The 14,107-nt window shown below is 60.1% G+C and overlaps 6 protein-coding genes across 6 annotated transcripts; 2 read left to right on the top strand and 4 right to left on the bottom strand.

The window, feature by feature from the left end:
- Positions 1 to 130: 130 nt before the first annotated feature.
- On the bottom strand, positions 131 to 935 carry GGTG_13822 (hypothetical protein; the record flags this gene model as incomplete). The annotated part of the gene is made up of 1 exon (XM_009231743.1): positions 131 to 935. A coding segment is annotated over exon 1 (745 nt), but the record flags the coding sequence as incomplete, so codon positions are not given.
- A 757-nt stretch (positions 936 to 1,692) lies between these two features.
- GGTG_13823 (coiled-coil domain-containing protein 130) lies at positions 1,693 to 3,313 on the top strand. The gene has a single exon (XM_009231744.1). The coding sequence runs from the start codon at positions 1,769 to 1,771 to the stop codon at positions 3,095 to 3,097; it is 1,329 nt and encodes a 442-aa protein (XP_009230008.1). The 5' UTR covers positions 1,693 to 1,768; the 3' UTR covers positions 3,098 to 3,313.
- On the bottom strand, positions 3,169 to 5,597 carry GGTG_13824 (tubulin beta chain). Its single transcript, XM_009231745.1, has 7 exons — positions 5,449 to 5,597; positions 5,237 to 5,260; positions 5,144 to 5,169; positions 5,023 to 5,064; positions 4,902 to 4,956; positions 4,010 to 4,800; positions 3,169 to 3,915 (listed from the first exon to the last, which is right to left on the bottom strand). The coding sequence occupies exons 1-7, from the start codon at positions 5,458 to 5,460 to the stop codon at positions 3,522 to 3,524; spliced, it is 1,344 nt and encodes a 447-aa protein (XP_009230009.1). The 5' UTR covers positions 5,461 to 5,597; the 3' UTR covers positions 3,169 to 3,521.
- Positions 5,598 to 5,680: 83 nt separating this feature from the next.
- Positions 5,681 to 7,043, bottom strand: GGTG_13825 (hypothetical protein; the record flags this gene model as incomplete). The annotated part of the gene is made up of 2 exons (XM_009231746.1): positions 5,681 to 5,936; positions 6,838 to 7,043. 2 exons carry the CDS (start codon positions 7,041 to 7,043, stop codon positions 5,795 to 5,797), a joined length of 348 nt encoding a protein of 115 aa, XP_009230010.1. The 3' UTR covers positions 5,681 to 5,794.
- An 832-nt stretch (positions 7,044 to 7,875) lies between these two features.
- Positions 7,876 to 11,091, bottom strand: GGTG_13826 (hypothetical protein; the record flags this gene model as incomplete). Its single annotated transcript, XM_009231747.1, has 1 exon — positions 7,876 to 11,091. The coding sequence occupies one exon, from the start codon at positions 11,089 to 11,091 to the stop codon at positions 7,876 to 7,878; it is 3,216 nt and encodes a 1,071-aa protein (XP_009230011.1).
- Positions 11,092 to 11,627: 536 nt separating this feature from the next.
- Positions 11,628 to 12,959, top strand: GGTG_13827 (hypothetical protein; the record flags this gene model as incomplete). The annotated part of the gene is made up of 3 exons (XM_009231748.1): positions 11,628 to 11,703; positions 12,044 to 12,512; positions 12,780 to 12,959. The coding sequence occupies 3 exons, from the start codon at positions 11,628 to 11,630 to the stop codon at positions 12,877 to 12,879; spliced, it is 645 nt and encodes a 214-aa protein (XP_009230012.1). The 3' UTR covers positions 12,880 to 12,959.
- Between the last annotated feature and the right edge of the window lie 1,148 nt (positions 12,960 to 14,107).

The following is a 14,107-nucleotide window of genomic DNA, read 5'->3' on the forward strand; positions in this document are numbered from 1 at the left end:
TGTCACTCTCACTCNCNCACACACACACACACACACACCTCTCTCTCTCTCTCTCTCTCTCTCTCTCTCTCTCTCTCACAAACGTCGGATACACCCCAGTAAAATCCCCCACGAGGGGCGCGGGGCTCACTATTCACAATAATGGTCGTGTCCCTGGGCAGCGTGTCCCGCAGCTCCACGTGGCGAGCCTCGTCGTCGACCGTCCAGCCGGGCGGCGGCGGCGGCGGCGGCTCCATCACAATCGTCGCGTCGGGCTCCACTCGGGCCCAGGAGGCGGGCCCGACGGGCGCGCGGTCCGAGTCGCGCCGCGGGCCCGTCTGGCGCCAGTACTGAAAGGTCCGGAGCACGGCCACGGGGATGCCGAGCTCGTCGGCCAGCCGGCCCATCAGGTCGCGCCAGTCGTCGGGCTTGCGCGCGCACAGCGCCACCTCGTGGCCGTCGAAGCAGCGCATCACTACCACCAGCTCGGCCGGCGGCCGGCGCGGGTCCGGGTCCGGCTGCTGCTGCTGCTGCTGCTGCTGCTCGTCCTTGTCCGAGGCCGCCGACTCGGCCGCCAGGGCCGCCGCTGCTGCTGCCAGCGCCTCGAACGCCCTGGACGCCCCGGACGCTGCCCTGGACGAGGAAGCCGCCCTGGACGACGACTCGCCGCCGCCCGTCGTCTCCGGCGGCGGGTCTGAGGACGTGTTGGCGGGGCCTACTGCTGCTGCTGCTGCTGCTGCGGACGCGTTGGCGGCGCCGGACGAGGTGGTCTCCTGATGGTCCGCGTTGGCGGCGCCTGCTGCGAGCGGCTCTCCCTCGGACGATGACGATGATGATGATGAGGCTATCGAGCCCTTGTAGGTCGACGCCGAGGTGAACTTGTAGATGGGCGACATGGTGTGCTCCAGACGGTATGTAGGATGATGGGGGAATCAAGTGATGGGGGTAGGTCGTGTTTTCCTGCTGCGTATTATGCCTTTTCGAGAATGTCTTTGCTGTCCAAGACGGAGGTCGACTGTTGGAGCGAGTGTGCAAGTATTGGTATGTTTTGTTTTGTTTTGTTTGATCAGGGTTGCGTCAAGCAAGAGAACCAGACGGCGAGTCCTCCTCGGCCCGCCACAAGGAAAGTAAGAGCGCCATCTGCTTTTGTAGACTGGCAGTGACGGTCGTTGACAGCCGGTGTTTGTCAAGGCAAGCAGGTACTTCTAGTCCATGCGAGCAGTGGCGAGGGTCTCCAGGACATGGCAATGGGGAAGGCATGTTGCAGCCTCTCAACGGTTGACACAAGGCCTGCTGGGGCGAGTCCCAACCGAGACGTGGCTGGCGTCGAAGCACTCGGGGCATGGCAAATAGGAGGGCAAGAGCATCCTGACTGGAGGTGTAGAGGTCGTCGTTTCTGCAAGTTCTTGTCAGTCCGGGGTTTGATTTATAGCGTGGTGGTTGGAACGGAACCGAGCTATTGTCATCGTGGCGCCTTCCTTTGCCTTGGTGATATATATATACCTGTCCGGCGGCGAGCGTTTATAAAAGCATCCAATGCGGCTCAATTGTTGTGTTACATTGACGGGTGCTACTAGCTTGAGTGTCATTGATGGTTGTGGTTGGGGCGTTTGCAGCAACCGACGCCACTGCAACGCCCCCCCACAGCACATCAATCAGACCCAACATTCAGGGTCAACTTGGATCACAAATATCCAGGTTCCACCTTACACAACCTACACCAAGAGACAGCCCTTCTCAAGCAGCCCCCCATAACAAAAAAGACAAAAAAAAAAAGCCCACCGCGAAAATGCAGGGCTTCAACATGGGACGCTACGTCCCGCCCGACTTCGAGGGGGTGACGTCGGGCAACTGGCTGCACAACAAGCGCCACCACGCCCCCGGGGGCGGCTCATCGTCGTCGTCGGCGGCGCCGCAGACGGTGCGGTTCGAGATGCCGTTCCCCGTGTGGTGCGGCACCTGCGCGCGCCCGACCGTCATCGGCCAGGGCGTGCGCTTCAACGCCGCCAAGCGCCGCGTCGGCGCCCACCACTCCACCCCGATCTTCTCCTTCACCTTCCGCCACGCCGACTGCGGCGGCGAGCTCGAGGTCCGCACCGACCCGGCCGCCACCGACTACGTCGTCGAGCGCGGCGGCCGCAGGCGCCTCGTTGCCGGGGAGGGGGAGCAGGGCGGCGACGAGGAGGACCTGGTTTCGCCCGCGGCCCTCAAGCGCGCCAGCCTTGCGAACCTGGCCTCGCGCGGCCTCGGCGGCTCGGCAGCCAGCAGCAGCGGCGATCCCGACGACAGGCAACGAGGAGGGGACCGCGAGGCCGCCTTTGCGCACCTGGAAAAGACCATCGCGGACCGCGCGGCGCTGGCGCGCGCGTCGACGCGCGTCGACGAGCTGGCGGCCGACTCGGACCGGCTCGGCTGGGACCGGCCGTACGAGCGCAACGCGCTGCTGCGCCGCGGCTTCCGCGCCGACCGCAAGGAGCGCGAGAGGGCCGCCGTGGCCGACGCCGACGTCATGGCCCGCCTGGGCCTGGCAAACGACGGCGACGGCGACGGCAACGACAACCCCGACGACAACGGCGACGGGCTCGTGCTGGGCCCGGAGCTCGACGTCGACCGCGCCAGGGCCGCGCTCGTCGACTTTGGTCGCGCTCCGGACGACGACGAGGCCCTGACGAGGCCCCTCTTCGCCCCCGGCCCGGCGAGGGACCGCGACGCCGCCGCAGGGGGGCCCAGGAGGGGTGGCGACGCTGCCGGGACGAGGGGGGACGACGTAGCCGAGCCGCCCAGGGCGCCGAGGTCGAGTCCCGCCCTGGCTGGCTACCGCCACGGGCGGCGCGGCAGGTTAAAATCGGCAGTCAAGAAAGAGATGAGGAGGGAGAGCCTGATAGAGGAGATCGGGAGGAATACTAGAAGGACGATGGACCCGTTTCTGGAAGGCTGGGGTAGGGAGTCGCCTCAGCGCTCGGTTGTGCTTCCGGGCCTCAAGCGAAAGCGCAATAGAGAAGGAGAGGCAACAGGCGAGACGCCAAACCCGTCGCCCGCTCTAGCGGATCCGCCGGATCCGGAACTGCCTGAAGTTGAAGCTCCCAGGACTGGTTTGGTTAGCTACGACTCGGACTAGGATTTCTCAACCTTTTACTACACTTTCATGATACCCCTTGGAGAAATACAGACATCACTTCACGTCAACAGCAGGGACAATACATGTATTGACCACAGAAGAGAATATCTCTGATTTTCTGCACAATAAAAGTGGCTAATGTAAAAGGGCCAACTGCAATCAAAACAGGAACAACCGTGTCCAAGGCACGTTGCCCTTCTCTTCCCTCAACCAGCCATGGCTTCAGTAACCACCAACTGGCCCGTATTAGAGTCTAGGCCAGTTGGGCACCAACCCCCCCAGATCCTGTGACCAACAAGTAGTTTCGACACACCAAGCCTTAATGACTTCCCAAAGAGCGACATATGCCAGGTAAATCTACTCCGTAAGTGCTATCCCATGACCGGAGACGCGAGGAGCTGCAAAGAAGCAATCAGGCGGCCGTTTACTCCTCGGCCTCAAGAGGAGCCTCGTCCTCCTCGTACTCCTCCTCCTCGTCGACGCCAGCATCCTGGTACTGCTGGTACTCCGAGACCAGATCGTTCATGTTGGACTCGGCCTCAGTGAACTCCATCTCGTCCATACCCTCGCCAGTGTACCAATGAAGGAAAGCCTTGCGCCTGAACATGGCAGTGAACTGCTCACCAACACGCTTGAAGAGCTCTTGTATGGCAGTCGAGTTTCCGATGAAGGTCGACGACATCTTCAGGCCCCGGGGAGGGATTGAGCAGAGGGCGGTCTGGATGTTGTTGGGAATCCACTCGACGAAGTACGACGAGTTCTTGTTCTGGATGTTGCGCATCTGGTCCTCGACCTCCTTCATGGAGACCTTACCACGGCTATCGCACACAAAGATGGTTAGTTAGTGCCTTCTAGGTTGGGCATATTAAATAGGCCAGATAAATAGGCCCAATGCCTAGATGCAAGACTCACAAAATAGCAGAGCAGGTCAGGTAGCGACCGTTGCGGAAGTCCGAGGCAGCCATCATGTTCTTGGGGTCGAACATCTGCTGGGTCAACTCGGGCACCGTGACGGCGCGGAATGAGTGGGCGCCGCGGCTAGTCAGGGGAGCGAAGCCGACCATGAAGAAGTGCAGACGGGGGAAGGGAACCATGTTGACGGCAAGCTTACGCAGGTCAGAGTTCAGCTGACCGGGGAAACGCAGGCAGGTGGTGACGCCCGACATGACGGCCGAGACGAGGTAGTTCAGGTCGCCGTACGAGGGGTTCGACAGCTTCAGGGTGCGCATGCAGATGTCGTACAGAGCCTCGTTGTCGATGCAGAAGGTCTCGTCCGAGTTCTCGACCAGCTGGTGGACCGAGAGGGTGGCATTGTAGGGCTCGACGACAGTGTCCGAGACCTTGGGCGAGGGCACGACCGAGAAGGTGGCCATCATGCGGTCGGGGAACTCCTCGCGGATCTTGGAAATCAGGAGGGTACCCATACCGGCACCGGTACCACCACCTAGAGAGTGGGTGATCTGGAAACCCTGCAGGCAGTCGCAGCCCTCAGCCTCGCGGCGGACGACATCAAGAACCTGGTCGACCAGCTCAGCACCCTCGGTGTAGTGACCCTTGGCCCAGTTGTTGCCAGCACCAGACTGGCCGAAAACGAAGTTGTCGGGGCGGAACAGCTGGCCGAAGGGACCGGCGCGTACGGCGTCCATGGTGCCGGGCTCGAGATCGACGAGGACGGCACGGGGGACATGCTTGTTGCCGGAGGCCTGGAGCGGAAAGGTTATGGGTCAGAATACAGGACACGAAGGTGGGAAATACCGGCGGCTAGTGCCGGACAGAAGCTTCAACTCAGGGTCTGTCTGCATACCTCGTTGAAGTAGACACTCATGCGCTCGAGCTGGAGCTCCGAGGTGCCGTTGTACCTGTATCAATATGTCAGAGCGGTGAACAGACGGCGGGCCGAGCCACAAGCAGAACGAAATACGTACACGCCATTGCTGTCGAGACCGTGCTCGCTAGAAATGGTCTGCCTGTCAAAGAAGTCAGTACGGGCCACGGGCAGCGGCAGTCGTGGTCGGCGGCGGATCGTCGCGCGGCGTCGTTTCATACCAGAAGGCAGCACCGATTTGGTTACCCTGTGAGCAAACTCGTTAGCATATTCACCGTTGCCACTGGTTGAAGGGTCGATGGATTGTCACTTACGCACTGGCCGGTCTGGAGGTGGACCTGTAGTTGAGAACAAAAGATGGCTGTCAGCTTCTAGTGCTATCCTGATGGCGAGACGTGCCGGGCCGAGACAGAGGCCACATGCTTCGGAGACGCGGCCGACGATGCTGGATGGTGGGGTTCACTATCCAGGCACCGAACAAAACACGATCCGTGATGTTTGGCATCGAAAGGGCATCAAGACTTACAATCTCGCGCATTTTGGCTACTGTCTGGGTGTGAGCTGGTGGGTGTTTGTGATTGCAATGATGGAGCGAGGCGGAAAAGGACGTTGGATGGGAGAGCGAGCAGAGATGTGGTTGTGGTTGTGGTTGTGGTTGTGGTTGTTTGCGGTTGCTGTCGAGCTCTTGGGTCGGGTGGTGGTGGAGTTTTGTGTGGGGGCGGACGAAAGGGCGATTTGTTGATTTTTGCTGTGGGAAATTTGCTCCTCACCGCCGCCTGCCCAGGTCCTCATGCCGGGCCCCTTCCAGAGTGGAAGCGGCCTGTGGCGCTAGGCTGCCCGGTTGGTCCTAGGTAGGTATCCTGCCCCCTTGTTTACATGGGCCCCATGTTGCGCGATGGCCCGTGCTGCGCGTTGGGGTGGTCGCAGCTGTTATGTCCTGGCCAATCCGCTTGCCGCCTCTGCGCCAGGAGACAAGGCCAGCGGCGGGGCAGGTCCAGTTCCGGCTCGTGCGTCCTGTCGTCGTCCAATTGCGATGGGCATCAACAAATAAATACCTGTTAGGTAAGCCGACCTAGACGTCTGCCAGCATGGCGTCCACTCGGAACCCACAGCCGAAAGGGCTGCTGCTAGCAGGAACCACAGGCGGGACGGGGACGACACCGCATCTCTGGCTCAACCCCCGGAACGAGGAGGCTAGTGTTGGGATGCATGGGACAAAAGACGGCGTCTGACGGGTCGGCACAAAAGGGGAGGCTGGGTTGACATGCAGCTGACCATGCACCTCGACGTTGCACAATGCAAAATCTGGTGCGGTCTTGAAGGGTATTTAGGCTCGTGGATATCCTCTGTACCAAGTCTGGCGTCTGTGTCAGATACCATTCAGTGTACCAATGTTGAGCATGTCGGGAATGCTTACATCCGAATCCATCCATCCGCAGGCTCCATTCTCTTATGCTGCACAACTCATGATATTTATGTGCACCTCCATCTATGCTTCGAGTTGGCCCGCTGGTACCTTCTACCTTTTAAACTTTCAATGGGCCGGCTTCACACGTCACAACCTCGGCCACCCCATCAGTCGGGCTGCGCTTAAATGGACCACATTCTAGTAAGCCCCCTCACCGACCCCTCCGACTTCTTCTCGACCGCCTGTTGCAGTTTTACCAAGTCCCATCTCATCTGGGCGCAAGCATGGCCACCGGTACATACTTGCGGTCTGGATGACATGCAGCGCAAGCAGAGCACAAGAGGATGCACATCTCACAGACAAACACGATGAGCTTTCTGGTAAGTTCCTGCAAGTAACAATATCTCTGGATTGCTGATTTTGTCGTCATCAACTCTATACAATGCATACTCATGACATGACGCAGCATGCAGGAGAGAGCTCCCAAGCCTGCCTCCATGCTTATACATGACCATAATCGTCTTGCCGAGGCGCCGGTGACCATTAGTCCCGTATCGTTGGGACGCACCGTCGCCGTTCAGGCCCGCACCCGATCTCGGGAGGGTCGGCATCACCCGTGCCGCCTCGATGCCGCCCCGGTCGAGTGCCGGTGACGCCGCGGCGCCGCTCGTCCGATCGGCCTCAGCCGTCCTGACATGCTCTAATCTTTCCATGTCTTTCGGCTCTGCGACCTTCTTTCTCGCCCATCGGCTTGCCCCGCGGTCAGGCCCCGACATATTTATCATTCTTTCAGCCATTCCCTTCGTTGTCGTACCATTCCCCTCCTTTTGTGTATAACCATTGACGCGACAAGAGGACGAAAAAGGAAAACATGAACGAAAAATTACGAGAAAAAAAAAACGGGCTTGAGAAGATCCCATGTTTTGAAAGTCCAAGAACCTGGATCGCCCAGTCGAGAGAAGGATGCCATGCAAAACAAGAAGACGCCAAGTGGAAAAAAAAACAAGACAGAAACGATGCCGCCAAGTGGCCATCTCAAAACCGTACCGCCAGGGCTGGAAGGAAAACAGGTATTACGGGAGATATTCGCGATGGCATGAGAGGAATAATGGCTGTTGAAAGATGACCACTCCCTTTATGCAACCGGCCGAGAGAGAACCCCCCAAGAAAGCAGACGGACGCCGAAGAGGGAAAAGAAACCCGAGGAAACAGAACAACGAATACCCCGAATGATTTTTTTACTTGTTAAATATTGTACCTGGGAGGATATTGGTACATATGCAGACAGGCCGGCAGTAAGGCAAGACGAGCCGCCACATTAGCTCGTCGCCCAAAGTTGGGTGCCATCTGCCAGGCCGTGTCCGTCCACCTTTTGGTATCCCTTAGCGAGCGCAAGGGTGATCGGCGACCCTTGGCAATGCTCGAGCTCGACCATTGTGTTGGCCGTGGGTACTTCTGTGGCCAGAGGCCAATGAAGCTGCTGCTGTCGGCGTGAGTCGCTCTCTACTCTCGCCTCGAGACAATACAGCACGCTCCATTGTCCTGTCAGCTAACCGTCATCATGTGCAACCTCGGGCCAAGGCCGCTCGTGGAGGTGCGGGATTCGGCCGAGGGCCGCCCGCTGATGACGGAGCTGTTGCTATGGCTACTTTTGAGTAGCCTTTTTGGGGGACTCGGCGGCGCCGTAGTCGGGTCTGTGAAGACGCGTGTGAAGGCCGGGCTACCATCACGCCTCAGATGACGCTCCCGCTTAGGGGTGATCGCTGGGCTTTGTGTTATAAACTCGGCTTTTCGCACAATGTCGGACAGGACGTGGAATAGCACATTGGCCTGCTTGACCAGTTCTTGGAGGCTGTTCGTGTCGAAGAAGAGCTTCGAGTCCGAGTGAGTCTTGGGTGGGAATCCCTTGACTGGAGCGGAGGAGGAGCGGCGCTGCTGCTGCTGGTGTTGCTGTTGCATGGCCTCAATAACGGAGGCGATGACAGCGCTGTCGGGCGTGTCGGTCTGGCGGGTTCGGTTCGGAGTCTGTGGAGTGGCAGGATTGGGGTGATCCTCAGGAGATGGCCAGCTGCCAAAGATGTCGTCCTCGGGTGGGAATACAGAGCGTCGCCGGGCAACCTGACGCTCTCGAACCACGGCCATCCTGGACATACCAGGCTCGGGAACATCGAATGACTCTTCCGAGTAGTTCAGCGAGGCCGCGTCAAAGCCTTCGTCCGTATATCGCTCGTTGACGACAGGCAGGTCAAAATCGACCGACTCCGAATCACCCCTGCCAGTACCCTCGTCTTCGTCCGGGGACGCCAATCTTATGATGTCCTCGGCCTCCTGCCACAGCTCTGCTGACTCGTTCAAAAGATTCAGGTCCCGACCGTGGCGGCAGAGTCGCTTGAGGCCATTGACGAGCAGCGACAATTCGCGGATTTGGCCAGAGTGGGCCTTGACGGTCGGCTGGGTTGCCTGGATGGAGGCGGGGACAATCATGGAAAACCGGCTCCCGACAGCGTTTCCCTCCACCAGAGCTACAGGCTCTTCGTCAAACTCGAAATCCTCCTCCCAGTCCTCACTCACGTTCTTGGGCCCCGAGGCCCAGGTGCGGAACTTGGCGGGATTCGACTTGACCACCGTCTCGGGCGGATCAGGGACGGTAGGAACACTCTGGCTGCGGACGTGTGTGGCGGTCGGCCCCTTGCGGTTGGCCACACGACCATTCCTGCCCTCTGCCTCTGGCTTGCCATTGACGGTTTTAGGCCTTGGCGAAGGCCCATCGACGTCGACTCTTTCCTGGCAGATGGGCTCCGTCCAGTCGAAAACGGTACTGCGAGGGCGCTCGCTGGTTGAGTCATTGGTGGCCGAACGGGGACTGCCGTTGCCGCTGATGCTCGCCAGGGCAAGGCGCAGGCTGGGGCTGGCTCCCCCAGAGTTGATGGAGCTAGACGGTGGCGAGAGGTGGTTGGAGAGGGCATTCTCATCATCTCGAGCCCAGTCAAAGTCATCGTCTTCATCCAGAGACAGACGGCCGAAGTCGCGAGTGGCCAGGGATAGCGGAGGTGCCGAGTTCTCATATTCATATTCCCGCCTGCCCGAGACGTCCACTATGGTGGGATGGAAGTCGACGGGTGCTCGTTGGGAAACGCCTGGGTGGCGGACGGGTGTGGCCGCGTTCTCGTCCTCCTCCATGATTTTGGAGTCTGGATCCCAGGTGCGGCCCAGCATCTCCTGGATCGAGAGGCGCTTGGCCTTGGTGTTGCCGGCGGTGCTGGGTGGGGACTCGTCGAACATTGACTCGAGCGGCGTGTCGACGTTGCGCACGCGGACGGAGCCGCCGGTGCGGATGGATTCGTACATGGTGTCGCTCTCGAAGTCGGTATCATCGTCGTCTCCCGACACGAAGGACCTCATGTCTAGATCGGAACCTGCTAGCGTGGGGGCGCGCTCGTTGGACACATCACGGCTGTGGCAGGGAATGGGGCCGCCGGGGGTCGAGGCCGGAAAGGGGCTGGCCTGTAGCTGGTAGTCGTGCCTCCGGGGCACAGCGGCGGACGAGGCAGAGGAACCGGCGCGGTAGAGGTCGACGTGGAAGCTAGAAAGGCGGGAGAGCGGCGGGAGGGGGGAGGACGAGTTGCGCTGGCGCGTGGCCGTGGTATTGACCGAGGTGTTGATGGTGCGGCAGGCGGCCGGGGGGTGTGCGGGCGAGACGTCCATGGTCGAGGAGGCCTGTCGCTTATCAAGTGTGGGCGGAGCAAACAGGTGTTGCAAATCCTGCTTGACCCCAGCCTGTGCCTCAATTGGCAAAGCGGCGCCAACAGCAGGCGCTGACACGTTCCGAAGGCCTCCACTTTTGCCGTCGGCGCCCCTCTTCTGGCGTCGTATGCTGCCGTTCCTGGAGATCCAAGCGGTCGGGGAACTGAAATGCATCGAAATCGATCGGCGCGCCCGTTTCGAAGCCGCGTCCTGCTCTGCCTTGTCGGGTTCCGCAGTTGGGCAATCGCCCAGCGTCGTCTCCGCATCTTGATGCTGCCTCTGCTCCAGGCCGCCTGCAGCTGCTGCAGTAGCGGGTGGAGCTGCGGGTGGAGCCACCCATGGCGAGCGAGTGCTCGCAGCACCGCCAGGGCAGCCGGCATCAGAATCAATGCCCGACATCACCGACGCATTGACCAGGTAAGCGCGAGGCATTCCCGCACTCCCCTTGCGTGCATCAAGCGTCCTGGTGGGTAATTGGCCGGGCCCTGGGCTGCCAGGAAAACTGCCCTCGCTGCCCTCGCCGCCACGCCCAGAGCTGCTCCTCGAGCTGGACCGGACCACCCGCAGGTGGAAAAACGAGCTCCAACTCCTCCTCTTCTCGAGTCCCTCCTCGGGTATGTCTAATTGCGGCCGAGCCCGCTGCGTCGTCGTCGGTCGTGACTGCTGGTCGAGCGAGTATTTCGGCTGCGCGGGCGAAAGGGCGATCTGGGGGCTGCCCTGGTACTGCACCTGCTGCAGCGTGGCAGACCTCTGGTGGCTGGTCGCGGGTCGGCGCAGGGATGGGATCTGGGAGCGGGATCCTCGCCTTGAGAGCTTGCCAGACGGGGTGGGCTGGCCGGCCGGCGTGGACCGCTTGACCAGCTTGTTTGGAGGGAGCTGGCGTGGTGGGGTGGAAGGGATGGGCGGGAGGACCGAGAGGCTCGAGGCGTGGGAGTAGTTCACCGACGAAGAGTCCGGGCCAACACTCGATCGTATGCTTCCGTGCTGCGAGAGGGGCCGCATCGACAGGCGACGCATCCACGAGCCATTGGACGACACCGAGTCCCGCACGTCCTCGCTTATTGACGGGGAAAGGCCTTCCCTTTGCCGGGCAAACGAGTGCCGCCTGCTCGTCACCTTGGGCGGCGTCAGTTGTGTCGAGTGTGTCGAGGGCGGTTTGCTACGCGAGGGGCGAGTCGCGTTGCCTGAGGTAGGTGAGAGAGCAAGTCTCGAGGGTTCGGAATGTGTGTGGGTGGCCGGGGTCGCGCTTCCGGCTATGCTGGTGGCCGGCCGGGAGAGTGTCACGGGGAGGTCCCTGAAGCTATCGAGGTCGGAGCCCAGCTTCCTTCTAGGCGATGATGAGCGTGACTGCGTCGTCTGGGAGGGCTGGGCAAAAACCAGGCCCACGGCCGCCGCGGCCACGACACTGCTGGTGCCGACAATCTGCAGACAAAAATGTTAAGACACGAACGGCCAATCTCAAACAGTGGGTGCACAGAATATTTCAAAGGAATTTCTGGGCAGTTTTCTGTGCAAGTGATCCGTCGAGTGCTCCGAGCCGGGAAGGAAAAAAAATGCAGGTTTCGAAATGTTGTGGATTTTTGGCCGAGGTTTGCGTGCAGAATATTTGGTGCCGTAGGGAGGGCGAGGGTGCGTCGAGGCATGCGCGGTGCACGTCTTCTGTCGTCCCGTCTGCTCGTTGCTGGCTGTCGGTTTGGCAGACGCATCTGATGCCCTCCCTCGCATGTCCCTCCCATGCACGGCGTTTGGTCGTCGTTCGATCTGCTCGAGGGATGATGGCTGGGACGAGGCGAATAATCCAGGATAGAGTTCGGCGAGGGGGCGGGCAACAGAGAGCAAAAAGGGGCCTGGATCTGGACTTCACGTGGAACTGGGCGGATTTGTCTTTGTGGTGACGCCGTCTCGACGAGACAGCAGCCACAGCGGGCAAGTCGACTTACACTGGGAACGGCCTGCATCTTGAGATCAGGACCGGCAGCAGCCGTTGGCGGGCGAGCAGGACGGGACGAAGCTGGCGCAGCTCGGAATCACGAATGGCATCGTCGTCTCGTCAAGAGCATCGGCGCGGCGGTCGGGTCGGGTTGCTCCTCGCCTTGCCCTTCCTTTCTGTGGTTGGGACTGGTGTTTTGGGGGAGAGGAGCTGAAGGGGTTCCCAGGAATGCAGCGAATTATTCCAGTGCGGTTGCTGCTGCTGCTAGTCAGTGTCAGTCGGCGCCCCGGGCTCAATGGCTCGCTGGGGGGTACGAGCTACAGTTGACTGCGCTGGGGGTCATGGCTGGTTTCGGCAACAACAAAACAAGCATCCACCTCCTGGTTGGGTGCAACTGGCCCTGCAGTGGGGTCCCACAGCACGATCCCTCCGAGGGACAGTGTCTGGCGAGGGTGCAGCAGCTTGCTCCCTCCATTTCGGACACATGCCGGGCCACCCCCCAGCAGGGGTCGGTCCCAGCCAGCATAACGACCTCAAGTTAGCACCCCACGTGCAGGTCCATCTCGAAATTTGGCGGCAGCCATGTTCTGGTGCGTTGCCCGTGCTGCGCTGTGCCCTCGTGCGGTCACGCAGGAGACAAGACATTCTGGGGAATGCCAACAGGTCTATGATCGGGGTGCTTGCCAGACATCCATCAATCAGGTCTGTCCATGCTTGATCTTGGATGACACCTCCAGAGTCTGTTGATCAACCCAACTATCTGACCCCGAATCAGGCGGGCAGACTCCTTCCCGGCCGTGCAGCTCCAGCGGCTCTCAGTACCGTCGCTGGACTGCAAGGTGGTACCTAGGAGACAGGCCCAAAAGTACGGCTAGGTCCAGGCACAGGAGCACAGCACGGCCGTGTTCGTGTGCTCAAAGAGGGGAGCTAGACATGGACATGTTTCGAGATAAACAACTGGTCGGCGAGCAGTGTGGCCTCGGCCTTGGGCAGGTACCGACCCAAGTCCCAAACAAGCCACGCACGGCAGGCTTGAGCCGGACGCTATTTTCTTTGGTTTGGGGCGTTCGACGAATTTCACCTGCATTCGCATCCACGGCCAACACCCCGACCCGAGATCACTCCTCCGCCACTGTGCATGCTGCCGAGAGGCTAGTGTTGCTGCAATGGATATCAGCACCCGCGGATGGGACAATGGCAGCTCTTCTTTCGCGGCCTCTTTTTTTCTTCCTCTTGCTCTTCGTCTTCATTCTTGTTCTCTCTTGTTGGCGAGGCTCAAGGTTAGCCGACGTTTTCAAAGCCACTCGGCACTAGGTAGACCAAACTTGCCGAAGCTCGCTGGACGTTGCCCCAGCATCCTCCCAAGCTGGCTTGGTTTCTGGCCCCAGCCAGTGAAGCTCGCTCCCGTCGGGCTTGCCGTCGTGCTATTCCGCAAACAGCCCAAGTAGGGCATTGATCGACGCAGCACGTCAAAAAAAACGGGCTTGAGGCGAGCTGGAAACTGCGGCGCCTGCCCCAAGGGTGGCTCAATGACGGTGGATTCCTGCTGCAGGGCCTGCATTTATTCCTTCCGCCGGATATTGCATCATTTTGCACTTCCCTACCCATATGCAGACCCGGTCGGTACCACGACATCCCATTCGGTAGGCACGGCTGACACATGGGATATCTTGTCGTTATCCTTCGATGCTCCTTCTCGCGTGAGCCCGTCGCAGCCGGCCACGTTTCTTTGCGTTGCTTTCCTATTCTCTTTCTTTTCGTTTTTTTATTTATTTACTTGGCTTTTGTTTGTCTTCACTTTCCCGTTGCGGCGATCGATCACAGCCTAGCTTGAATCTGACTGAGACCTTGCTGTGTCCATAGACTCGACCCGTAATTACCAAGGGCCCTGGTTCTCCTGGCTGAACATTGGACGAATCCAGAAGCTGCCATGGGGCCCCTGTTACAAGGCTGGGGTTTCGGGCACCCGGTAATGATGCCGTCGTAATGTCCAGGGCTCCAGTCGTGGGGAGCACAATTTGGCCCGCATGCAAGACAAGACAGGGGGCCCGTCGGTTTGTTAGACGAGCCCTCCCCCTTTTGGTACCTTTTTTTTTTTTTTTT

This window comes from Gaeumannomyces tritici, assembly GCF_000145635.1.
Source record: "Gaeumannomyces tritici R3-111a-1 unplaced genomic scaffold supercont2.59, whole genome shotgun sequence".
NCBI classification, from domain to species: Eukaryota; Fungi; Ascomycota; class Sordariomycetes; order Magnaporthales; family Magnaporthaceae; genus Gaeumannomyces; species Gaeumannomyces tritici.